This window comes from Mastigoproctus giganteus, chromosome 10 (genome assembly GCF_048544385.1).
Source record: "Mastigoproctus giganteus isolate SK-2022 chromosome 10, ASM4854438v1, whole genome shotgun sequence".
Taxonomy (NCBI): domain Eukaryota; kingdom Metazoa; phylum Arthropoda; class Arachnida; order Uropygi; family Thelyphonidae; genus Mastigoproctus; species Mastigoproctus giganteus.
The window spans coordinates 191,426,613-191,447,423 of NC_143584.1; the positions used below are offsets into that span (position 1 = coordinate 191,426,613).

The 20,811-nt window shown below is 37.6% G+C and overlaps 1 protein-coding gene across 1 annotated transcript in view; it reads left to right on the forward strand.

Annotated features, from left to right (window-relative positions):
• Window positions 1-19,691, forward strand: part of LOC150079671 (ATPase family gene 2 protein homolog A-like) — a 154,162-nt gene extending 134,471 nt beyond the window's left edge. Inside the window, exons 13-14 of the mRNA XM_090383161.1 lie at window positions 5,227-5,391; window positions 19,524-19,691. Of these exons, the coding sequence (XP_090239287.1) occupies window positions 5,227-5,391; window positions 19,524-19,691 (333 nt within the window). The remainder of the gene's footprint in view (window positions 1-5,226; window positions 5,392-19,523) is intronic.
• The last annotated feature ends 1,120 nt before the right edge of the window (window positions 19,692-20,811 follow it).

Genomic DNA, 20,811 nt, shown 5'->3' on the forward strand with positions numbered 1-20,811 from the left:
AATGAAGTGGTATGACTGAAGATCCCTGCTTACCTCTTTTACTGCATATGTGTTAATTGTGTCTACACCTGCCAAATCATACCAAGATGAAAGTATGGGTAGTTGTTGGCAAAGTTGATATATTTGCTTTGATTTTGATTAGCTTTATGAGTTAATAATTAGCATCACCTACTGGTATAAGGCTAAAATTTAAGTTTAATTGAATTTTTAGCTATACCAAATGGATAGATCTTCAGGTGGCAGTAGTGACACAACAGATGTGTCCTTCCCTTAGGACACATCTGTTGTCAACTTCATTCAAATGTATTTATGCACTGTATTTGTTGAGTCAGTACTCATTTTCCTCAGTATGAGAAACAGCCAGACAGACTGCAGACTTTCAATCAGCAAAGCAGATAGTGTTAAAATGATAAGCAAACAATATCCTTTATTGAAAATTCCTTTATTCTTTATTTTAAAAAGGATGTATTGATTAGTTTAAAACAGACACCACCTGCCTTGTTTCACTTCAAAAATGTGGACTATCATTTTTGGTGCTTTATTGAATTTAAAATATATGTATATACATGGTGTTTCACGTAAAACTGGCCTCAGTCACTGGCAAAATAATTAGAGAAATCTAGACAGGAGTAAAATGAGATAAACAAGAAAACTCAGTCAAAAGTAACTTTATTTATTCTCTCCAAATGTACACACAGTTATAAGGGATGCTGGGAATGATGTCCTTGTGCATCTATACACTTTTGCGCACGTGTAATCATATTCAAGGTGACCCAATGCAAAACAGTGATGTCGATAGTCTCAATATTTTTTCGAATGCTGTCCTTCAGTTCATTTATTGTGTTGAGGGTAGGGCTCATAAACTTTTCCTTTCAAATATCCCCACAGGTTGTTGTTATTTGGTTTTTAGGAGCATTAGCAACTAAGGCCATATTACTCTGGGGATATGCGGTGGTCATTCCCTGACCTTTCCGCATCCTCCGTATTTGGTGGTCACGGGCTCGAACCCCGGTCTAATCAAGAAGCGTGTGCTATGCTCTTCTGTTCCTGCCCACCTGGCTACGGAGGTGCCATCCCCACAGGTAAAAGTCGCATGAAGACAGATATAGAGAATGCGGCGGCCACAATCCTTTGCCAACTTTGCATTCCTCTGTGAAATTGTTATGAACATGGGCCAGTGATTCATGAGACGTGTGATGTGGCACTGTCCTGTTGAAAGTAGCAGTTTCACACTCGTGTTCTGTTAACTGAGTGTAGAAGTTTTCAAAAATCTGAAGATAAACTGACACTACTGTGTTCACTGAAGTGTCAAAAAATATTGGGCCAACGATTCAATTACCAGAAACTGCACATCATACCCCAATTTTCTGGTCGTGAAGCAGTTTCTGATGTAAGTTGTCAGGATTTTCAGCACACCAGGATCGAGTGTTATGAGAATTCACATGACCAGAAAGATGGAACCATGCCTCATCACTCATGAAATAAAGCAGTGGGTCAAGTTCACTGTCTGCAATCTTGTTAAGGAGCCATTCACAATAATTCAAGACTTTTTGCTGCATCAGGTGGCAGTAATTCTTGGACACTTCAAGTGATAGGGTTTCAATTTCAGGTAACGAAGTACACGAAAACAAGAAGTTGGTTTCACTCCAGTTTGTTGCAACAATTTCCTGATGGATTTTCTGAGACTAGCTAAAATTCTCTTTTGAATATTCATCACCACTTCTGGAGCGCTAACAGAGGGTAGACAATTTCTTGGTGCATTTACAACGGAACCTGTAGTCCACCATTTTGCAATAAGCATTGAATAGTACTCTTAGCTGGGTTGGTAGCAATAGTAAATTTCTCAGAAAACAATTCCTGTGCTTCCTTAAAAGAGCCAGTATGTACATATGCTTCCACCATACGCACACGCTTCTTGATTAGACCTGGGTTCGAGCCCGTCACCACCAAATACGGAGGATGCAAAAAGGTCAAGGAATGACCACCGCATATCTCCGGAGCAATATGGCCTTGGTTGCTAATGCTTCAAAAAAAAAAAAACCAAACCAAGCTTCCACCATACAAATCGTTTCATGCACAGAATATGGCATTCTTGATGATACTCTCACACACCTATCACTTAAGAGTGCCAAACGCTGACTATATGTTGAGCAACCCAAACTGAAATGATTTGGCTAAAATTGATTCTTTGAACAACTTCGCGTGGGAGTTGTTCAAAAATGAATATCATACCAGTGTGAGGCAGGCCAGTTTTATGTGGAACACCCCATACATGTTGAATAGAATAACAAGAAAGTGGAAAGAAGAAGGCAGAAAAATGGGAAAAAGAGTAACAGTACCTCATTAAATATAGAATAATAGCATAAATAAATAAATCCGCAGCATTGTCAATCCACTGCAGGATAGAGGCCTCCTCAAATCATTGAGGAAATTGGACCACAATCTGCCATAATGGTCCAGTGTGGGTTTGCAGATCAACTATATTTAGCAGTCAGGAGCTTAAACCCCAGTCTACTTAAAGAGCTTGTACTATTGCACTCCTGCTCTTGACCACTTGGCTATGGAAGCCTTATATCTAGAATTGATATAAGGCCTCCGCAGAATAGAATAATAGCATATTATTATATATATAAAGGGATTTGGGAGTTACAATACAGGCAGATATGAAGTTTTTTGAGCAGTGTAAACAGGCGGCCATGGTGTCCAATATCGATAATTCATCAAACAATATCCACTAGAGGTAGGGAGGTCATAATCCCGCTGTATAAGGCAATTGTAAGACTACATTTGGATTACTGTGTTCAAGTATGGAGATCACATCTGAAAAAAAGCCATTGAGACATTGAAAGGGTCTGTCAGTCCAAAGATGGCAACTAGAATGGCGAGATCAGCAAAAGGACTACCATATGAGGAAAGACTCAGATTATGTGGGCTTACAGAGCTTGGTAACCAGGCTCCTCAGAGGTGATTTGATTGAGGATTATAAGGCTCTGAGAGAGATTAGTAAAATGAATGAAGGTGAAATTTCCACTGTTAAAGAATTCTAGAACTAAGGGCCATAGATTAAAATTACAGGAATTAAAATTTAGATTAGATTGTAAGAAGTTTTCTTTTAGCCAGTGAGTTGTTGATTGCTGGAGCAAGTTGCCCTCACAAGTAGTTGAGGCTGACAATTTGAATAAATTCAAATGTCAACTGGATAGTTACCTGTGTTGGGAGGGAAGCATATAATTTGTATTTTCTTTATCTACTTGGTTTTTTTTTGCCAGTGCATCAAAAGCCTGTGGCTTCCTTGCACTATATCGAGGGTTTAGCATCAAACAGCACTAACTACAAAATCATTTTGTAGTTGAAGTTTTTGTAATTAACCAAAAAAGTCATTTGCCATTTTCTTGGTTTACCAGAAATGTACTTACAGCCTAAACTAACTTGTAAAGTACTAGAGAGATACAGTTCTATGACATGATATGCATTGTTATTTGTATAAAGTAAAACTAACGTTATTACAAAAAGAAAATGTAATTTTGTAGTTAATGTTCTTTGACACTAAATCTTTGATGTGGTGAATACTATTACTATTATTATATTTAAAATATTCTCAGATAGATTTACCTTTATAAATCTCACTAATCATATGTTCATTGGCTTTTTTTTTTTTTTTTTTTAAATTAAAATTAAATAAAAATCTATTTACTCTGTGCTTCTTCATTCAATTTGGAAGTTCAGATGGATATTTTAGGATACCTTGATATCATTAACAAAGTTTAGATATTGCAGGCCACAGTTTAAAGATAAGTAAATGTATATGCATTAAAAAAAAAAAAAAAAAAAAAAAAACGGTTTTGAATGTGTTTCATGCTGGAGAATATACAAAGGGTACTAGGAAAGTTTTGCAATATGACGCAACAATGAATCACAGGAAGCTGCTTGTTGCTGCATGTTGAGACATGTTCATACGTGCATAGTAGCCGCTGCACCAAGTCGATGGGCTCAGTTATTCATTAGTAGTGAGAGTGTAAAGTGCTTGCGATGGCATCGTGGTCACGAAATGAGATAAGGACAGTTTTGCGGTATAATTTCGTGCATGGTTTAACCATAGACCAGTGCTTAGAAGAAATGACTCTTGCACTAGATGATGATTGTCCACATCGTACAACGATATTCAGGTGGTATAGAGAATTCCAAAGGGGAAATTTCACTCTGGAGGATTCTGAGAGGCCGGGAAGGCCATGAACGTCAGTTACGGAGGAAAACGTTACTGCTATGAGGAAAATGCTTGACGAAAACAGGCGAGTGACCTACCAACAGATAGAGGATACTTTGGGCCTAAATGCACCAGCAATTCGTTCGATTCTGCAAGATCATTTGCACGTGAAGAAACTTTGTTCTCTCTGGGTGCCGCATCAACTGACTGAAGAGCAGATGACACGACGTGTGACTTGGTGCCGGGAGATGTTAAAAAAGTTTGATAAGGGACAATCTCGGTATGTGAACAACATCGTGACAGGTGACGAGACTTGGCTGTACTATTACGATCTGCCGACCAAGGCTCAAAACAAAGTTTGGGTCTTTGATGATGACGACACACCCGTAATTGTCAGAAAATCCCGATCTGTAAAGAAGAAAATGATAGCTGTATTTTTCAAATCGAGTGGAATTGTGGAACGTGTTGTTTTGGACACGCAGAAGACAGTCACAACTAAGTGGTATACTGAACAATGCCTGCCTAAAGTCATTGGATCTATGAAGAACCTGCGGCCAAAGTCAAGAATGGACACCTGGTACCTTCATCACGATAATGCTCCAGCTCACCGTGCCAAAGCCTGCACCGAATATTTGACCACGACAGGACTGAAACTTCTCGAGCACCCTCCCTACAGACCAGACCTTGCTCCCTGCGACTTTGCACTGTTCCCGCATGTGAAAATGCAGCTAAAAGGGAGGCGGTTTTCCAGTGATGAGGACCTTCTACGGGCTTGGGACAACGAGTGTGCTTTACTCCCTAGTGAAACTTGGCAGAACTGGTTTAAAGATTGGTTTCGGAGGATGGAGAGGTGTATTGAATGTAGAGGAAATTACTTTGAAAAAATTAAATAAACAAAGCTGTATTGCAAAACTTTCCTAGTACCCTTTGTATAGCAACTTTAATTGCTGTGCTATATGGGTATATGTGGGGGATTCAACTGTTAAAGTTTGCCAAGAATAAAAAATGTTATGTTATTTTAGGCTTTATTACGTCCTGGAAGATTCGATACCATTATTTATGTTCCGCTACCAGATACAGATGCAAGGCAAGAAATTATCCAACTAGAAATAAATAAAAGGCCAGTTGGAAATGATGTAAATACAGCTGTTTTAGTGGAACAAACAGAAGGATATTCTGGTGCAGAGGTGAGATTATGCTCTTCTGTTTTTACTAGATAAAGTTGAACCTCCTAAATCAGGTAACCACAGGACCTGATCCTTACTGGATTTTGGGTGGTCATATTAAAAGCTGTAAAAAATGGGTAATAAATAACTAAACAATAAGAAACCACAAATGTAGCTTCCCCCCCCCCCCCAAGTGAAAAGTGGAGTATTGGAAAATTTTAATTATTTCTCTTTAAATAACAAAGGGAAAAACAAAGCTCCACACAACTGCTTCCTCAGAGTCCCAGTGTCTCATATAATTCATAATACTTTTTTCTATAATGGCTTGTGTATGCATCTTGTATGGCCACATTCTCTGGACAACTTAATTTTCTTATAGACAACCTATTGAAGAATACAAATGGATGAAAGTGGCTGTATCAATAGTTTCCAAGGTCTGGGCTCCCTACATGATGTACAGGCAAACTGATCCACCTGCTCTTGATGCTCCTGTCATTCATTACATCAGCATAATGCAGTGCTTTATGTATGAATCATGCAATTCAGAAACTGAGTAATACATCACTTATTATCAGTGGGTCACTAATTTTATTCACAATAGCAATTAGTCAAACCATATCTAACAAATTTCTATATTACTGGAGCACATTAAAAACTTAGATTCTGAAGTAAAATCTCCACTGTATATGATCAGTTCTAATGCACCATTTTAGCTAATCTGAGAACTAAATTTTATGATTTTTGAATGGGTTTGCCAATTTATCCATTTTCCTGAACACAGCTAGAAAATGGGCAGTGCAAGATAATGGATTACTGGATTTAGGAGGTTTGACTGACTTTGTTTACAGATAAAAGCAGTTATGTTTACTCTTCTTATATGTGCTTATATACCAAAATAAACTATTGAACTTTTTTAAGTCAAATCAATTCATGATAAAAGTTGAAAATATAAATAGCAAAATAAAGGTTTAATGCAATTAATAACAGCTGCAAGGGGAAAAAAGTAGGTACTTTAAAATATCTACCATGTGTGTGAGATGATGTTTACTATTAGAGAAAATAAACAAACTGACACAAATGACTGTCAGAATACTTTGTTATCAATTAAAGATTACTTTATTGCAAACTTGACAATGTTCCTTTGATACAATCATGCTACCATCTATAACACATTGCATGTGACTGATCCCTGATGAAAAAGTTTCGTCTGGAATGCCTAATCTCTTTAAAGTCACTTTTAGTTCTTGTACTGTTGTTGGGACCACTGTATAAATTTTGAATTCGAGGTGGCCCCATCCACTGGTGTTAAGTGTGGAGACCATATGTACAGAAAGTGTTTGAAAATTACCCTGCCAGGTAAGTGTTCAGTAAGAGCTCCCCACTATCTTCAGTTCTCATCACTTATCAGCCCTTACTGGAACATGGACTAGAAAGGAGATTACACACATCAATATTCTTAGAATTGCATCCCTGTGCGCACCAATGCTTCAATTAACTCACCACTTTGTGTCTGTCTGTGTCATCATCATCCAAATCTGTTACACCCCAGTGGGTATACAGGTCACCATGGTAGTAGAAATCAGTCCTTATGGACTATCAACCTTCTAATCACTATTTTGCTCCATGTTATACTATTTCTTGTTAGATCTTCAGTCCCAGGAAGCTCTCTGTCTTCTAATGCTTGCTTGATACCATTCAACTTCTTGGTCTGCCTCTGAGTCTGTTGCCCTTCAGTTTTTGCTTTGAATATCTGTTTAGTTAATCTCACTTCTCCCATTCTCCCTACATGACCATACCAACTTAAGTTTGTCTCACTTTACCTTTGACTGGATGTTTTTCAAAGATTTTTCCACATTTGTAATGTGGTCTTGCCACTGCTGTCATTCTGGATAAATGATTGCACTGTTCTTTAAGTATTCATTCTATATCTGGTGGTACAAACCCAAACAACTGTCAGTTATATCACATGCATATCCATTGCAAGAATATTCCAAAATTTCACATCCAGACAAGTTTTACAATCACCCTGTAGATGCCTCCCCCCAGCCATATTTCTTAAATCATTTGTTTCCATGCATGCTTTAAGAATTCTTTGTATGGTCCTAACTGCCTTCTGACTATACTTTGACAATCCACTCTTTAAATGTTACTTTTCATGTCTAATGTAATTGCTTTCTGCTACTTTTCTTTAAAGCCCTATCATTTAAGCATCTGCTACTTTTCTTTAAAGCCCTATCATTTAAGCATTGACCTTTCCTCTTATTAGTTATTTGATTAATATTTAATCTAAGGATGAAATATTAAGCAAAAGTGCTTAAAAATCAGCAATAATATTTAATATATATTAAAAAACTGTGTCAATAATAAATAAATATATATCAGTTTATTTGTGCCAGTAATTACAAAGACCTTTGAATGTTGACAACATATCCATTATGGCTGAGGCCAGAAAGGTTTACATGGAATCACAAAAGTACATAATAAGCATAAAATGGATGTCATCAACAGTAACTTTTGGTATTGGTGGTCTTTGGAGAATTGGAATATGTTCATATTGAGTTGCTGAATCAGTTTAAGAGACTTTCTTTTTTCTTTTTTTTTTCAGTTAGTTGTTGGTGCCTCGGCTTCTGTGGCCATATTGCACCTCCCAAAGTTTTTGCATTTTCTACAATGATCCATGCCCGAGGCGGGATTCGAACCCGCGACCTTTGGATTGCTAGGCAGGCACTTTACCCGGTCGGCTAGTTTAAGAGAGGGATGGGAAAAAACCCTATCAAGAGAAAGGAATCAAATGGAGAGAAAGAGGAATTAATGAATGCTTCTGCCTAGTACACCTGGAGGGAAATATGCCAGCCAACCTTATTCCAAATAGAAGGGGCTGTGAAGCATTTGAGAAAAGTTTGGACACTGCATGTACTGATTTTATCTGAAGCAACTTCCTGAACGGTATACACAATTTAAAATTTCTGTCATTGTATTGCAGATGGCATATTCATGACCAGTTTTTAGGTTTTCCCAAGTTGACAGCCTGTATTTCACAGAGATCAGATCTTAATGTGAGAAGGTGATGCAGCAGACCAGACTTCAGCTCTATGAACATATCATTGAAGAAAGAAGATAGGTGTTTATGTAGCAGAGAATGATAACTGTATTGGAGTCCTGAAGAAGCAGTTGTTTTAATACCCACATCTTATGGAGAGATAGGTTTAAGAAAGTTAATGTGAGAGTTAAAAAAAAAAAAAAAAGTTTAGTATCAAAGAGTGTCCCAGATCCAAAACACAACTGATTGAACAGGTTAAGTTGCAGTGAGAGGAATTAGACTGAAAGGAGAGGTTTTGTTGGAGAAAAAAATATGGGCAGACTCATCAAAATTAGTATGAAGGCCAAAAAAAAAAATAAAATAAATAAAATAATTAGGATAGCATCAATAATATTGTTAATATGCAAATTAGCTTGCTTCCGTGCATCATTTGTCACTGCTAATATTAAAATACTAATTAAAAAGGAATTGTTAAGTTGTACAAGAGTGTGTGGAGGAGGATTTCCTGTTTGAAAATGAGCAAATTACCATGTATTCCATAAAGTTTTTCTAAAAAAATAAAGCAGCACTGATGGAGGAACGGTGTCAGATGCAGGGGATAAATCCAGGTAAATCACGTCAAGTGGACCCTTGCAATTTATGGCATCAGATGCAAGAAAGGTATTTTCAAGAACTTTGCTGGTAGTAGAGACTCCCCCCCCCCATAGAAAACGTGAAAGGAAGAAGACAGGATTTGTAAGGTTAGGAGAGGTAGAATGGATCTTTGAAACAATTTTAGTAGAGAAGAATATAATAATAGGCCACAGTCATTTAATAATTTAGCATTGGGTACTTCAGTAATCATGCTAGGAAGGAGGGAATATTTTTTCCCCTTCCAATTAGTCATCTGTTAAAAAGAGTGACTAATTAAACATTGGTAAGCTTTATAACAAAGTTGAAGTTATTATCTGGTCTAGTGGCAGGTTATTAATGGTTTTTTTTTTTTTTTTTTTGAGATTTGAAGCATTAAACAAGAATGCAGATAAGATTAATACAGCCTTATAAGCCTATAAGGGGAAAACAGAGAGAGAGAGAGAGAGAGAGCAAGCACAGAGGAGTGATCATTCCAAGAGGAATATGTATGTTTTTGATTGGAGGTGGGATTGCAAGATTTTTTTTTTTTTTTTTTTTTTTTTTTTATGAAATGAAAGTTGCATGGGACTTTTTGTTTTGCTCTAAAGCACTTCTGCTTATATGAGAAGGCAGAACCCAGTTTTTTATTTTGCCAAATTTTGGAGATAGTTGTGATGTAGATCATCTGGAATTAGTAGATGTGGCAATACACGCAAACCATGTATTGCCACAAGTCGCCGTCGAAGCCACTGATCACACAGCTTGCTATGGGAGTAGAAGCAAGCAAGCATTACCAACCTCCCTGAAGAAGCTGCTAATGAAATCCGCTACAAAATGGCCTCTATTCTCTGATGCACATGGCCCACCCGCTCCAACCTTAATCACCGACAGCATGCCGCTCTTTCCTCTATAAGAAAGGACAACTCCATCGTCGTGCTTCCCACTGACAAGGGATGTCGCACTGTCATATTAGACTGGTCAGCCTACCTACCCTAGTCCTCCTACAAGACCCCAACATCTATGAACCCGTAACGGGATCCGCCCGTCAAAGTCTGAGGACATCTGGAGTCATACATTAATAAACTTGTCTATGCATGGTGCACCTACATATGAACTATCCAAATATATTTCACGACTCCTTATACCTCTTGTAGGAAATACCACCCACACTGTCACTAACAGCGGCGAGTTCATTCACCTTATTAAAGAGCTCTCAATTTCTGACAACGAGGTTATGGCGTCATTTGATTTAGTGTCCCTGTTTACATCAATCCCAGTCCAAGAGGCTTCTAGAAAATGACCCAAACCTACCAAACAGAACATCACTGTCCACTGACGACATTTGTACTGCCCTCAACCTGTGCTTGTCAGGCAGTGTCTTTACCTTTGAGGATTCCTTATACCAGCAGGTACATAGCACTGCCATGGGTGCCCCTGTTCCGTTGTGGCCAACATCACCATGGAAAAACAGATATTCCTGAACCCACCAGTACTTATTACAACATGGTGCAGATACATCAATGACATCTTCACTGTCATCCCACATGGCTCTGAAGCAACATTGCTAGAATATCTCAATTCCTTGTCAACGTTCATCCAGTTCACTCTAGTTAGAAGTAGACGGATCTCTCCCATTCTTGGATGTCCTGGTAAAACACGTGACCCTCAGTATACCATAAGCCAATGTGGTTCACAAACTACAGATCTGGCCATGCCCCTAGCCATCTCAATAGCACTGCTTGCACTCTATTCTCCAGGGCTTGGAGCCACTCCAGCACAGATGAAGCTAGGCGCAACGAGATTTCCAGAGTGAGGTCAGACTTGATCAATTGTGGCTACCCAACCCACATATTGGACAAGTGCAGGAGCTCACATTCCACCCGAGACTGCCATCAACTCAAGAAAATGTGTCTACTGCCTACATTCCCTACTATCCCGGCATGTCAGGCTGGATCTCAAAAATCCTCCAAGAATACCACATAAAATGTGTGCAGCTGCTTGGTAAAAACTTACGTTCTCTAGTTTCCAACGTAAAGACTCCGTTCACCCCTCTCTTACGCAGCAGTGTGGTATAGCACATAGCCTGCAAAGATTGCAGGCTATGTGACAGCTGTTACATAGAAGAGACCTCAAGACGTCTTCAAGATCGATTTGCCTTGCTGAGACTGACCAGTCTGCAATCGCAGAACACGACTGGTCAACCCACCACGACCTCAATCCCAAGCAGAACTACGAAGTAATTGACCAGTCCCAACACTTTCGCCACCACCTCTGGTTAATCACTTAATATATTGTGTAATTTGAGAGCCATGAACCGCTGTGAAGGCATGACTACACTCCACCTTAGAGGCAACTGTTTAAGTCTAGATAAGCACTGGAGGCAAAACTACGCACGTCCTTGCAGCAGCAATGAACACCAGTTTAATGGTTGAATGGCCTACCTCGTGCCCTTTCCATGGCTCACTGCACGCACAACTCTATGTCTGTTAAAATAATTTTTATCTCTAAAGTTTCCATTATATTTGTTGATAAAGAGGCACATTCAGCCTCGAAAGCTCCAAAGTATAATTAAAGATATTTTTACTGGATATATATTATCATTATTTCACATGCAAACCATTTTGAAAGTAGAGCAAATGCAAGGTTGAGTGGACGAGGGAAAAGATTAAGGAGAAAAGGAGCTCTCAATTTTTAGTGTGGTTAAGAAGAGAGATGGGAAGATGGCAGAGAATGCAGTCATTGGCAGATTGTCTCAGAAAATAGTGCTAATTTTCTACCTTGGGCTATTTCAGACCAAAACAACCCAAGGTGGTATTCCATTAGAAGGGCTTCAAAAAAATTGCGATTCTGAACATATGAATTTCAACACAACAAAGCACTCCTTTATTAAAACCATAACCTCTGCCTCTTTTAAATGCTCTGTTATTGACATATTTATAACCTACATTAATGGGAAATATAATATCTAAAGTATCCCCACTAAGCCAAGTTTCTGTAAGGCAGCAGACATGAAAATTAGAGGAAAGGAAAAGTTTCAAGATCAATAAGTTTATTCTTCAGGCTCTAGTTAGTCTGACAGAAGAAGCATAGGTCAAGGAAGCCACTGCATTCAATCCTGAAGCTGTCAACAGTAACAGGAATATGACTTACACACCATAGACCGATACAGTTTGATACAGATACAGTGGTGGGTATTGAAAAAGATCTAGTCAGGAACTGACATTGGGAGATCCTGCTCTTGTACCTCTACAATGAGAGCCCTTTTTTCAGGGCAATGGTTAAGGTGAGTAACAGTAATGGCAACAAGCAGTGAAAGACCTTTGTTGGCAGGATGAATCTAATAGGAATGTCTTTGGTATGAAAACATCATGAAGAGGCATAGAAAACACACCACCAACAGAACTGTAACATAACCAAACTATTGTAACACTAAGATTATTATAACAAAAAATAAAATAAGAGTGTACATTTTTAATGTAAGCGTACTTTTGTAAATGCTTCTAAAAATAATTTTTTACTCTTGTTGCAGTGTAGTACATTCACACTTGCTCACCCATTCCATTTGCATGTAGAGGCTCTAATCATAATCTTTACAATCTTCTGGTCTGTAAATTACTCCATTCTTATTATACTTTCTTCACGTTAGTTCACACTGCGGATTCTCTACTAATGTGCATAACTTCTGAACCTAGGTAGGCTTTCATCATGGTCATGCTGCTTTTGAGAAGAAATATGACTCTACTACCCTCATCCCTCCTGAATACATTGTGCATATCACAGTAAAACTCATCATTCCCCTATTTCTGGGTGGCAGTATTTTGGTTAGCCTTACTGTGTCAGCATTAATTGCCCTAATCAGGAGCATTCAGGTTATATTTGTAGACTGATTCCTGACTTCACTTTTAAATATTGTCAAATGCAAAACTATTTCTGAAGATGTTTGTATATGAAATACATATGTGATATTGTTTTTCTGAGATGGTGACTTCATAATGTTAAATACATACAGGAAAAGGAGAACCCATTCCAACCTTAGAAAATTCAACAAATACCTTTATTTCAAAATTAAAAGGAATATATTGACTTGGTTTAATCCTGTGCATATGTGGTCCCTTTTACCACTATATATATATACGAGGGGGGTTCAAAAAAGATGAAATTATTATTGTTTGATACCTTGAAATCTCTATATCAACCACCCAAATTTTGGTTTTGATCTGACAATTCATATTTTTTTCCCTTGCAGTGCTGAATGAAGTGAAGTCTCACAACAGATAAAGTAGAATACAGATCAGTGATTTGGTTCCTCTTTCTGCAAGGGAAATCAACCAAAACAATCCATTTAGAAATGGTTGCTGTTTATAGAGAAGGACTGCCCAGGTTACAGTGTTGTTGTTGCACATTGGTATAAAGAATTCAAATGTGGAAGAAACTCAGTGCATGATGATGAAATCCCAGGATGCCTAGCAACTGCTGTAACAGAAGAGTGTTGCAAAAAATTGAAGCATTAATCCTGGAAGATCACTATGTTAGAATCAAATAACTAGCTGCAGAGCTCTAAATAGTGTAGGGTCTGAGGAGAACATCAACAGCTCCATATGAGTCAAGTGTCTGCTATGTGAGTTCCCAGACTTCTGACCCCTTACCAGAAGGAAAGGGCACAATTTGCATATAAAATGTCGATTTGCCAGGAAAGGAAATAGGATTTTTTTTTCACGGATGAAATTTGGCTCCATCACTATGATCCCGAAACTAAACAAATGTCAAAACAATGTACGCATGAAGAATATCACCCCACCTCCAAACAAGGTAAAGGTGCAACTGAATGCTGGCAAGGTGATGGCTGTTAGTTTTTGGGATCAGCATGGTATTAATACTACCAAATTATCTTAAGGGTCTATACTGTGATGGATAAGTATTATTTCAACCTCCTCCTCTTAAACCTATGTGCTGCTATAAAAGAAAAAAAATGGGGAAAAGCTGTCAAAAGGTGTGTGCCCATTCCGTGATAATGTCCCCGTGCATTCCTTGTATGCTCCAGTGAGGGGTGCCCATGAGTACGGGTTTGAAATATTGCTGTATCCTGCTTATTCCTGACCTTTACACCCTTGTTTTCTTCCTCTTTCCTGCCCTGGAGTCCTTTCTTCATGAAAAACACTTTGTTGGTGATTTCTGCTACTGCATTCATGGTTTGAAGGACAGCCAAGTATTTCTACAAAATTGGCCTGCAGAAGTGTATTGAGAGGTGGCAAAATTGTGACATTTTGTCTGGTGACTATGTTGAAAAAAGTGTAATACATGGTGTTTGTTTCAACCTCCTATCACAACTACTGGCTGAATGCATATTTTTTTGAATCTCTTTGTATATACAGTAGACTCTCGATTTTTCGGGATAGATGGTAAAAAACAAATCCCAGATAATCGATTTCCTGGTTAATCCAAAAATACAGAATTCCCCGACATACGTAAGAGATACGTTCCAGGACTTCTTACTTCGTTGAGTTTTACGTAACTCGACTAATAACATATCGCTACTATATTATTATTGGCAAATCTGAATTCAGCGTGATACTTGTTAGGGTTTGACAATTTTCATACATCCTTATTATTTTAATTTTCTGATCCAAATCGATTGCTTTCCTTTACTTGATAGATTTACTAGTACTGCTGTCATTTATTCTTAGTCAGCTCAATGATAATGGGTATAAATGAAATTTTCTGTAAAGAACTTCACAGAGTTAAGGCGAAAACTCACTAGCATTAGTAGAGGCATATGATACAAGAAAGCAAGCTTAGGCAGCATCAGCCAAAAAAAAAAAAAAAAAAAAAACCACTCCCATTTCACCCTCCGTTCTTTTGAAATACCTGTCCAGCGGAGCCTTAAATTTATTAAGGCTATCAACTTCCACAACAAGGGACGGAAGTCTCTTCCACCAACCAACTGCCAGCTGGCTAAAGGCAAATTTCCCTACATCTGTCTTTCCTCAATTTGAATTTATGTCCTCTCAGGTGATTATTCTGAGCAAGAGGAAGAATCCCATTGGAATTGAGCATTCTCAAACCATTCAGGGCTTTATACACCTCTTTCAGATCACCTCGCCGGTGCCTAGTCTCCAGACACTGTAATTTGCAAAACTTAAGCCTTTCTTCATAAGAGCAACCCTTTGTTCCATTCACTAATCTTGTTTCATTTCTCTGTACTCGTTCCAGCAGCTTTACATCCACCTTGAAATGAGGCCTCCAGACCTGAATACAGTACTCAAGGTGTTGCCTAACCATTGCCTTATACAAGGGAATAATCACCTCCTTATCCTTGCTACAAAAATTCCTGTATATCATTGACAAGACACCATGAGCTACTCTTGCAGCCCGTCTGCACTGCTCAGAGAACTACATATCTGCCTGCACAATTATCCCCAGGTCCTTTTCATTCTCTACCACTGTCAGTGTAGTACCACAGAGTTGATACGTTGCTCTCGGGTTACTGTTTCCCATATGTAGTACATTTACATTTGTAAATGTTAAACTTCATTTGCCACCTCTCAGCCCATCTGCTCAACCTTTCCAGACCCTGTTGCAGCAGCATAGCATCAGTAGTGTCCCTAACACCCCTGCCAATGTATCGTCTACAAACTTGGACATTAAGCATGATATACCATAATCAATATCATTTATAAACACAGAAAACAACAATGGACCCTGAGGGACTCCACTAATAACATTAGTCCACGATGAGCAGTGTCCATTGATTACCACTCTATCTCTTCTCCCCCTCAACCATCCCTTTATCCATAGCAGCAATTTGCCTCCAATGCCACACTGCTCCAATTTGTGCAGCAATCTTCCATGTGCAACAGTATCAAAACCCTTTCTAAGATCCAAGTATATATAATATCAGTTATTCTCTGCATCCAGTTCTTTTGTGATTGCATCATAGTATCCAATCAAGTTGGTCATGCAAGACTTTCCCTTAACAAAAACATGCTGTGTCCAAGCTATAACTGAAGTCTTGTCTAGATGATCCTGCAGTGCCTCCAATAATTTTCCTGGAACAGAAGTTAAACTCACAGTTCTATACTTACTTGTGTCCGCCTTTAATCCTCCTTTGTGAATTGGGGTCACATTTGCACATCTCCAGTCTATGGGTACCTCCCCTGAGTCCAAAGAAGCTCTCATAATTATGGCTAAGGGTTTGCTTACTTCCTTTGGTGCCTCCTTTAATATAACTGGATAGATCCCATCCACCCCAGGTGCCTTTTTTATGTTTATCCTCAACAATTTCTCCTCCACTTTCCTCTCGGTGATTACAAAATCATCTAGCTCACTGCCAGAGTTTACTTCACCTTTGGCATTCCCCTTCCTGAATAACTCCTCACGTGTGAATGTAGATGCAAAATACTCGTTTAGTTTGTTAGCCACTTGAGAAGGATCCTCAACTGTTGAACCGTCAATATCCAGTGGACCAATCTGATTCATCCCTTTCCTTCTAGACTTTACATAGGCAAACAACTCTCTTCTGTTTTTCTTTGCATTCTTTGCCAACGATTTCTCATCATCTGCCTTTATTTGCCCAATCTCATTTGTGATTGGTTACAGACCAGCTTATATCTATCATAGGTTTCCATGTCACCCATTAATTTATATGTATCCCATGCATTTTTCTTCTTTGCCATATGTCTCATTAGTTCATCTGACATCCATTTAGGCCTAAACATTGAACAATATTTCTTAGTTGGTATGTAAAGCCTAGTAGCTTCCAAGATAAGTTCTTTGAATAAGAATAAGTTTTTGAACAAGAATAAGTTCATTTTGAATTTGCTGTTGGTAACATCATCAGTTGGTCCCACTGTATAGAATTTAAATACGGTCTCAGACCATCATTGTCACCTTTATGAAAGCAAAAACCCTTCCCATTAACCCCTGATGGTAGTTACCTCTTTGAGTAAATCCCACTTCAGCACACTGTGAGCACTGCCACCTAGTGGTTCCTTTATCTGCATATTCTTAATGCATGAAGAATCACTACTGATAATCACATCAAGAGTATTACTCCCTCTAGTTGCCTCCCGGACATGCTGATGTAGAAAATAATCATCCAATAAATCCACAAAAGCCTTGCCAGTGTGTGAGTGACCAACCCACAAATTCCAGTCAATATCTGGGAAATTAAAATCCCCCATTATAAGACTCTCTGATTTACTGGCCCACTCTATTTCTCTGTACAGTTTCTTATTATACTCATCGGAGTCATTAGGCCTATAGCACACTCCTACTCTCAATTTTGATCTCCCAATGCTTGTCACACCAAACTGACTCGACACTGCACTGTCCAGCGATGTCGACTGGCTTCACTTCCTTGGATTTTGTGTGTTTCTTAACTATTAGAATAACCCCTTCCTGTTCTGTCTATCCTTTCTGTACACATTGTACTCCCCAAATTCCAGTTCTGCATTCCTTATATCTGTGTGACACCACGTCTCTGATATCCCAACAATATTTGCTTTTGATGTTTTGAGCAATACCTCAAATTCATCAAATTTATTTACTAAACTCCTGGCATTGGTGCACACGCACCTGCTCCTATTCTTAGCTACCCTAACACAACCCATGTGTTTACTTGTACTGCAATGACTCCAAGCAGTTTCTGAAATATCCTGCATCTTGTTTTCCAGGCTGCTGCTCTTTCCAATAGACGCAGTGCAAGAATCACTTTCACCTCTGCCACTGGCTACTGTTAATCTATTAGTCCTTATATACCCCCAAGCTAACAGTTTTCCGACCCACCTAACACTGCCTCAATAGCATCAGCAAATATTCTTGCAGATTAAATTCATAGATTAAATTCATTAACTGCTGACAGCCTCCTCTTGCCAATGCTACTAGAAAATTTGTGTGCCTACAGGTTGCCAGCAGTTAATTTATAGCAGAGGGATTAATTCCATTATCCAATAGGATAGTGTCATGTTTTTATCCTGGATCTAAGGTTCTTGTATAGTAGAAGCTAGGGGTGACCTTTGCTCCCATACCCTGGACATCAGAGTTAATGTGCACTATTATCACCCCACGCGAGCTCACTTTTACCAAAGCACATTTCTGGAGGTCACTACCAAGAAAACAATAAAAACAATTTTCACTTTCCGGTTTATTGGGCTTTTCTGTTCGTGCATCTAATTATAAACGGGTAGTAAACACAATCTTATTGTATTTGCAAAATTACCAATAGCTGGAATTCTGTGGATTTTTACGTAATTAAGGTGAAATGCGTATCCCCTTTACTGAAAATCTTTTTGTCATAGTATGAATCAGAGCTGTAATATTGAGGTAAACTCCTCTTATTAATTTACTAATAAAAAAAAACCATAAATAAATTGTTAGAATCTTCTCTTCTTTCCTATTGTTTTGCTTGTTACCCCATGTCCTACTTGTGCAATTTGTGCATGCTGTGATCGTTGTTGTTGATTGCTTATTTTTTTTTTTTATTTATTTATTTTTTTTTTTTTGTTTTAAATTTTAGAATCCTTAAAAAAAAAAAAAAAACAAGTGAAAAAAAATTTATTTAAACCCACAGTTGCATAAGTCAGGGACTTACTGTATCATAAAATGTTCAGCAACCTACGTAAAAAATATGGCAATAGATAAAAAATGAAAAAACTTACCACGTACTACTCGCGTGTCCAATACAATGCTTCCCTTTATTTTTTGCGATGTCGGTTTTAAATCAAATAGCTTCTCTTTATTTTTTACAATGTTGCGTATGGTTTGGTCACCAACATTATAATGGTTCTTTAGAGATTTAATGGATGCACTGTTTTCAAACTTTTCAATAGTTTCAAGTTTTTATTTAATTGAAAGTACACCTCTTTTGCTTTTATCCATCATTTTCGTGATTTCTAAAAAAAAAGCAGGGGTTGCAAGATAATAGGTACACTAATCTCCCAATGGCGACTTATAATGCCACTTATTTACGACTTGCAAAATATGTTTTTACTTATTCTGGTTATTACTTGAATTTTATGATTTTTGGTTGATTTTTTTTTTTTTTTTTTTTTCCCCGGTTAATCTGATGCTGGTAAATCGAGAGTCTGCTGTATATATATATATATATATATATATATATATAAGCTAAAATAGGATATTTTCCAGCAGCTTGGCAAACCAGTAGAGTGAAAAAGAACTCAACTAAATAATTTTCCTGCAGCATGGTTTGCTATGCTGTTGGAAAATATCCTATTTTAGCTTATTATAAGCAACATGTAGTGGATTGTGCTTTTCTGCTGCCACTGATGTTGGCAGCTTTTCTACTATTTTTTATTATTAATTTTAATATATATATTTTTCTTATTTTTAATAAATTTTGATTGCTTTTTATCTCTTTATTTAATTTTGGATTAATTGGATTTTATATATATATATATAGGCATCTGTCACTAGTTTTTAATTAAATGTAATAATCTGAAATAAGATATCACCCATCTTAATAAATTTCCTTTTCTTTTCTTAGATTGTTGCAATATTTTGTCAAGCAGCTTTATGTGCTTTTAAAGAAAGTCTTTCCTCAGAGGTAATAGAATGGAGGCATTTCACATATGCTCTACAAACTGTTACTCCTAAAACTCAACCAGACAAGATTCAATTTTATGAAAATTATGCACATAAAAATAAACTGTAAAGTCTTTATCATAAATGATATGTAATCGATTGATTTATAGTTGCCCGCCAGTCTGTTTAAAGCAAAGTAAAATAACACATAGATTTCCATGAATAGCAATATGCTGGGACAAAATTCAGTTGCTAGTTCAAATTAAAAGTACATCATAAAAAATAAGTATCGGGGGGTGTGCATTATAAGTGAGTCTTACTATTACATTTCCAGTGTGACTTAGCTATCGTTAACGCATTCTGGAAAATATATATCAGAAGCCTAACGTTTTTTTTTTTTTTAATTATTTAATTCAAATTTAAGGATGCTAAAACCCAAATTACAGCTATGACTTGGCTATTTAGCTCCCTGTCTGGCATAATGTGCCAATCAGGTAAAATTAGCTGTAAGTTCCCATTACCATGAAGTAAGTCTCAGTGAATAAAATCTGAACCAAAAAAAAAATTTATATAATCCATTTCTAATATAAATTTTCAAAGGACATATTGACTGCAACGATTAATATCTCCTGTGTTAACCGTATTTTTATCTTCTCATGTTCAGTGGACCCAGTTCAAAGGTCAACAAATAAATTCGATAATTTTTACTCTATGGACACCTGAAATTCGCTATAGGTGAAGCCAGAACTGTTTTCTTCAATTTTCAAAAATTTCTATTGAATTTCATGCAAATGACAAAAATGTGACATCAAGTGTGTATTTTTTTAGGCCTTTTTCTGTTATTTTTCTAAACCAACCCTAATTAGCCTAGGGCTTATGAAACACGATACTTGATTTGTTTATTTGTTTGTTTCGGAGCAGGAGTTTCTGTTTACAGAGCGAAATTGTTTTCGTGGAGTGGAGCGTGAGAAAAACCATTGGTTACATCAAACTTCCTACATCGAGAGAGTGCCAACATCATTCTTATGTCTCCGCGCAGCTACGTCGGGACTGCTAATAAAATAAAAGACAACTGCAAGCTACTGTTAGTTGACATAAGAAGCAATAAAGCGAAACAATAGCAACAACTGTTTATGAAAGGCGAACAGATTGTATTTCCTTTCTTCAACGTGTATTGCTCCTACTAACAGAAAATCAGGGAAATTCATCTGTTGGAAATGGAAAAACTGGTATAAAACTGATAACACTGC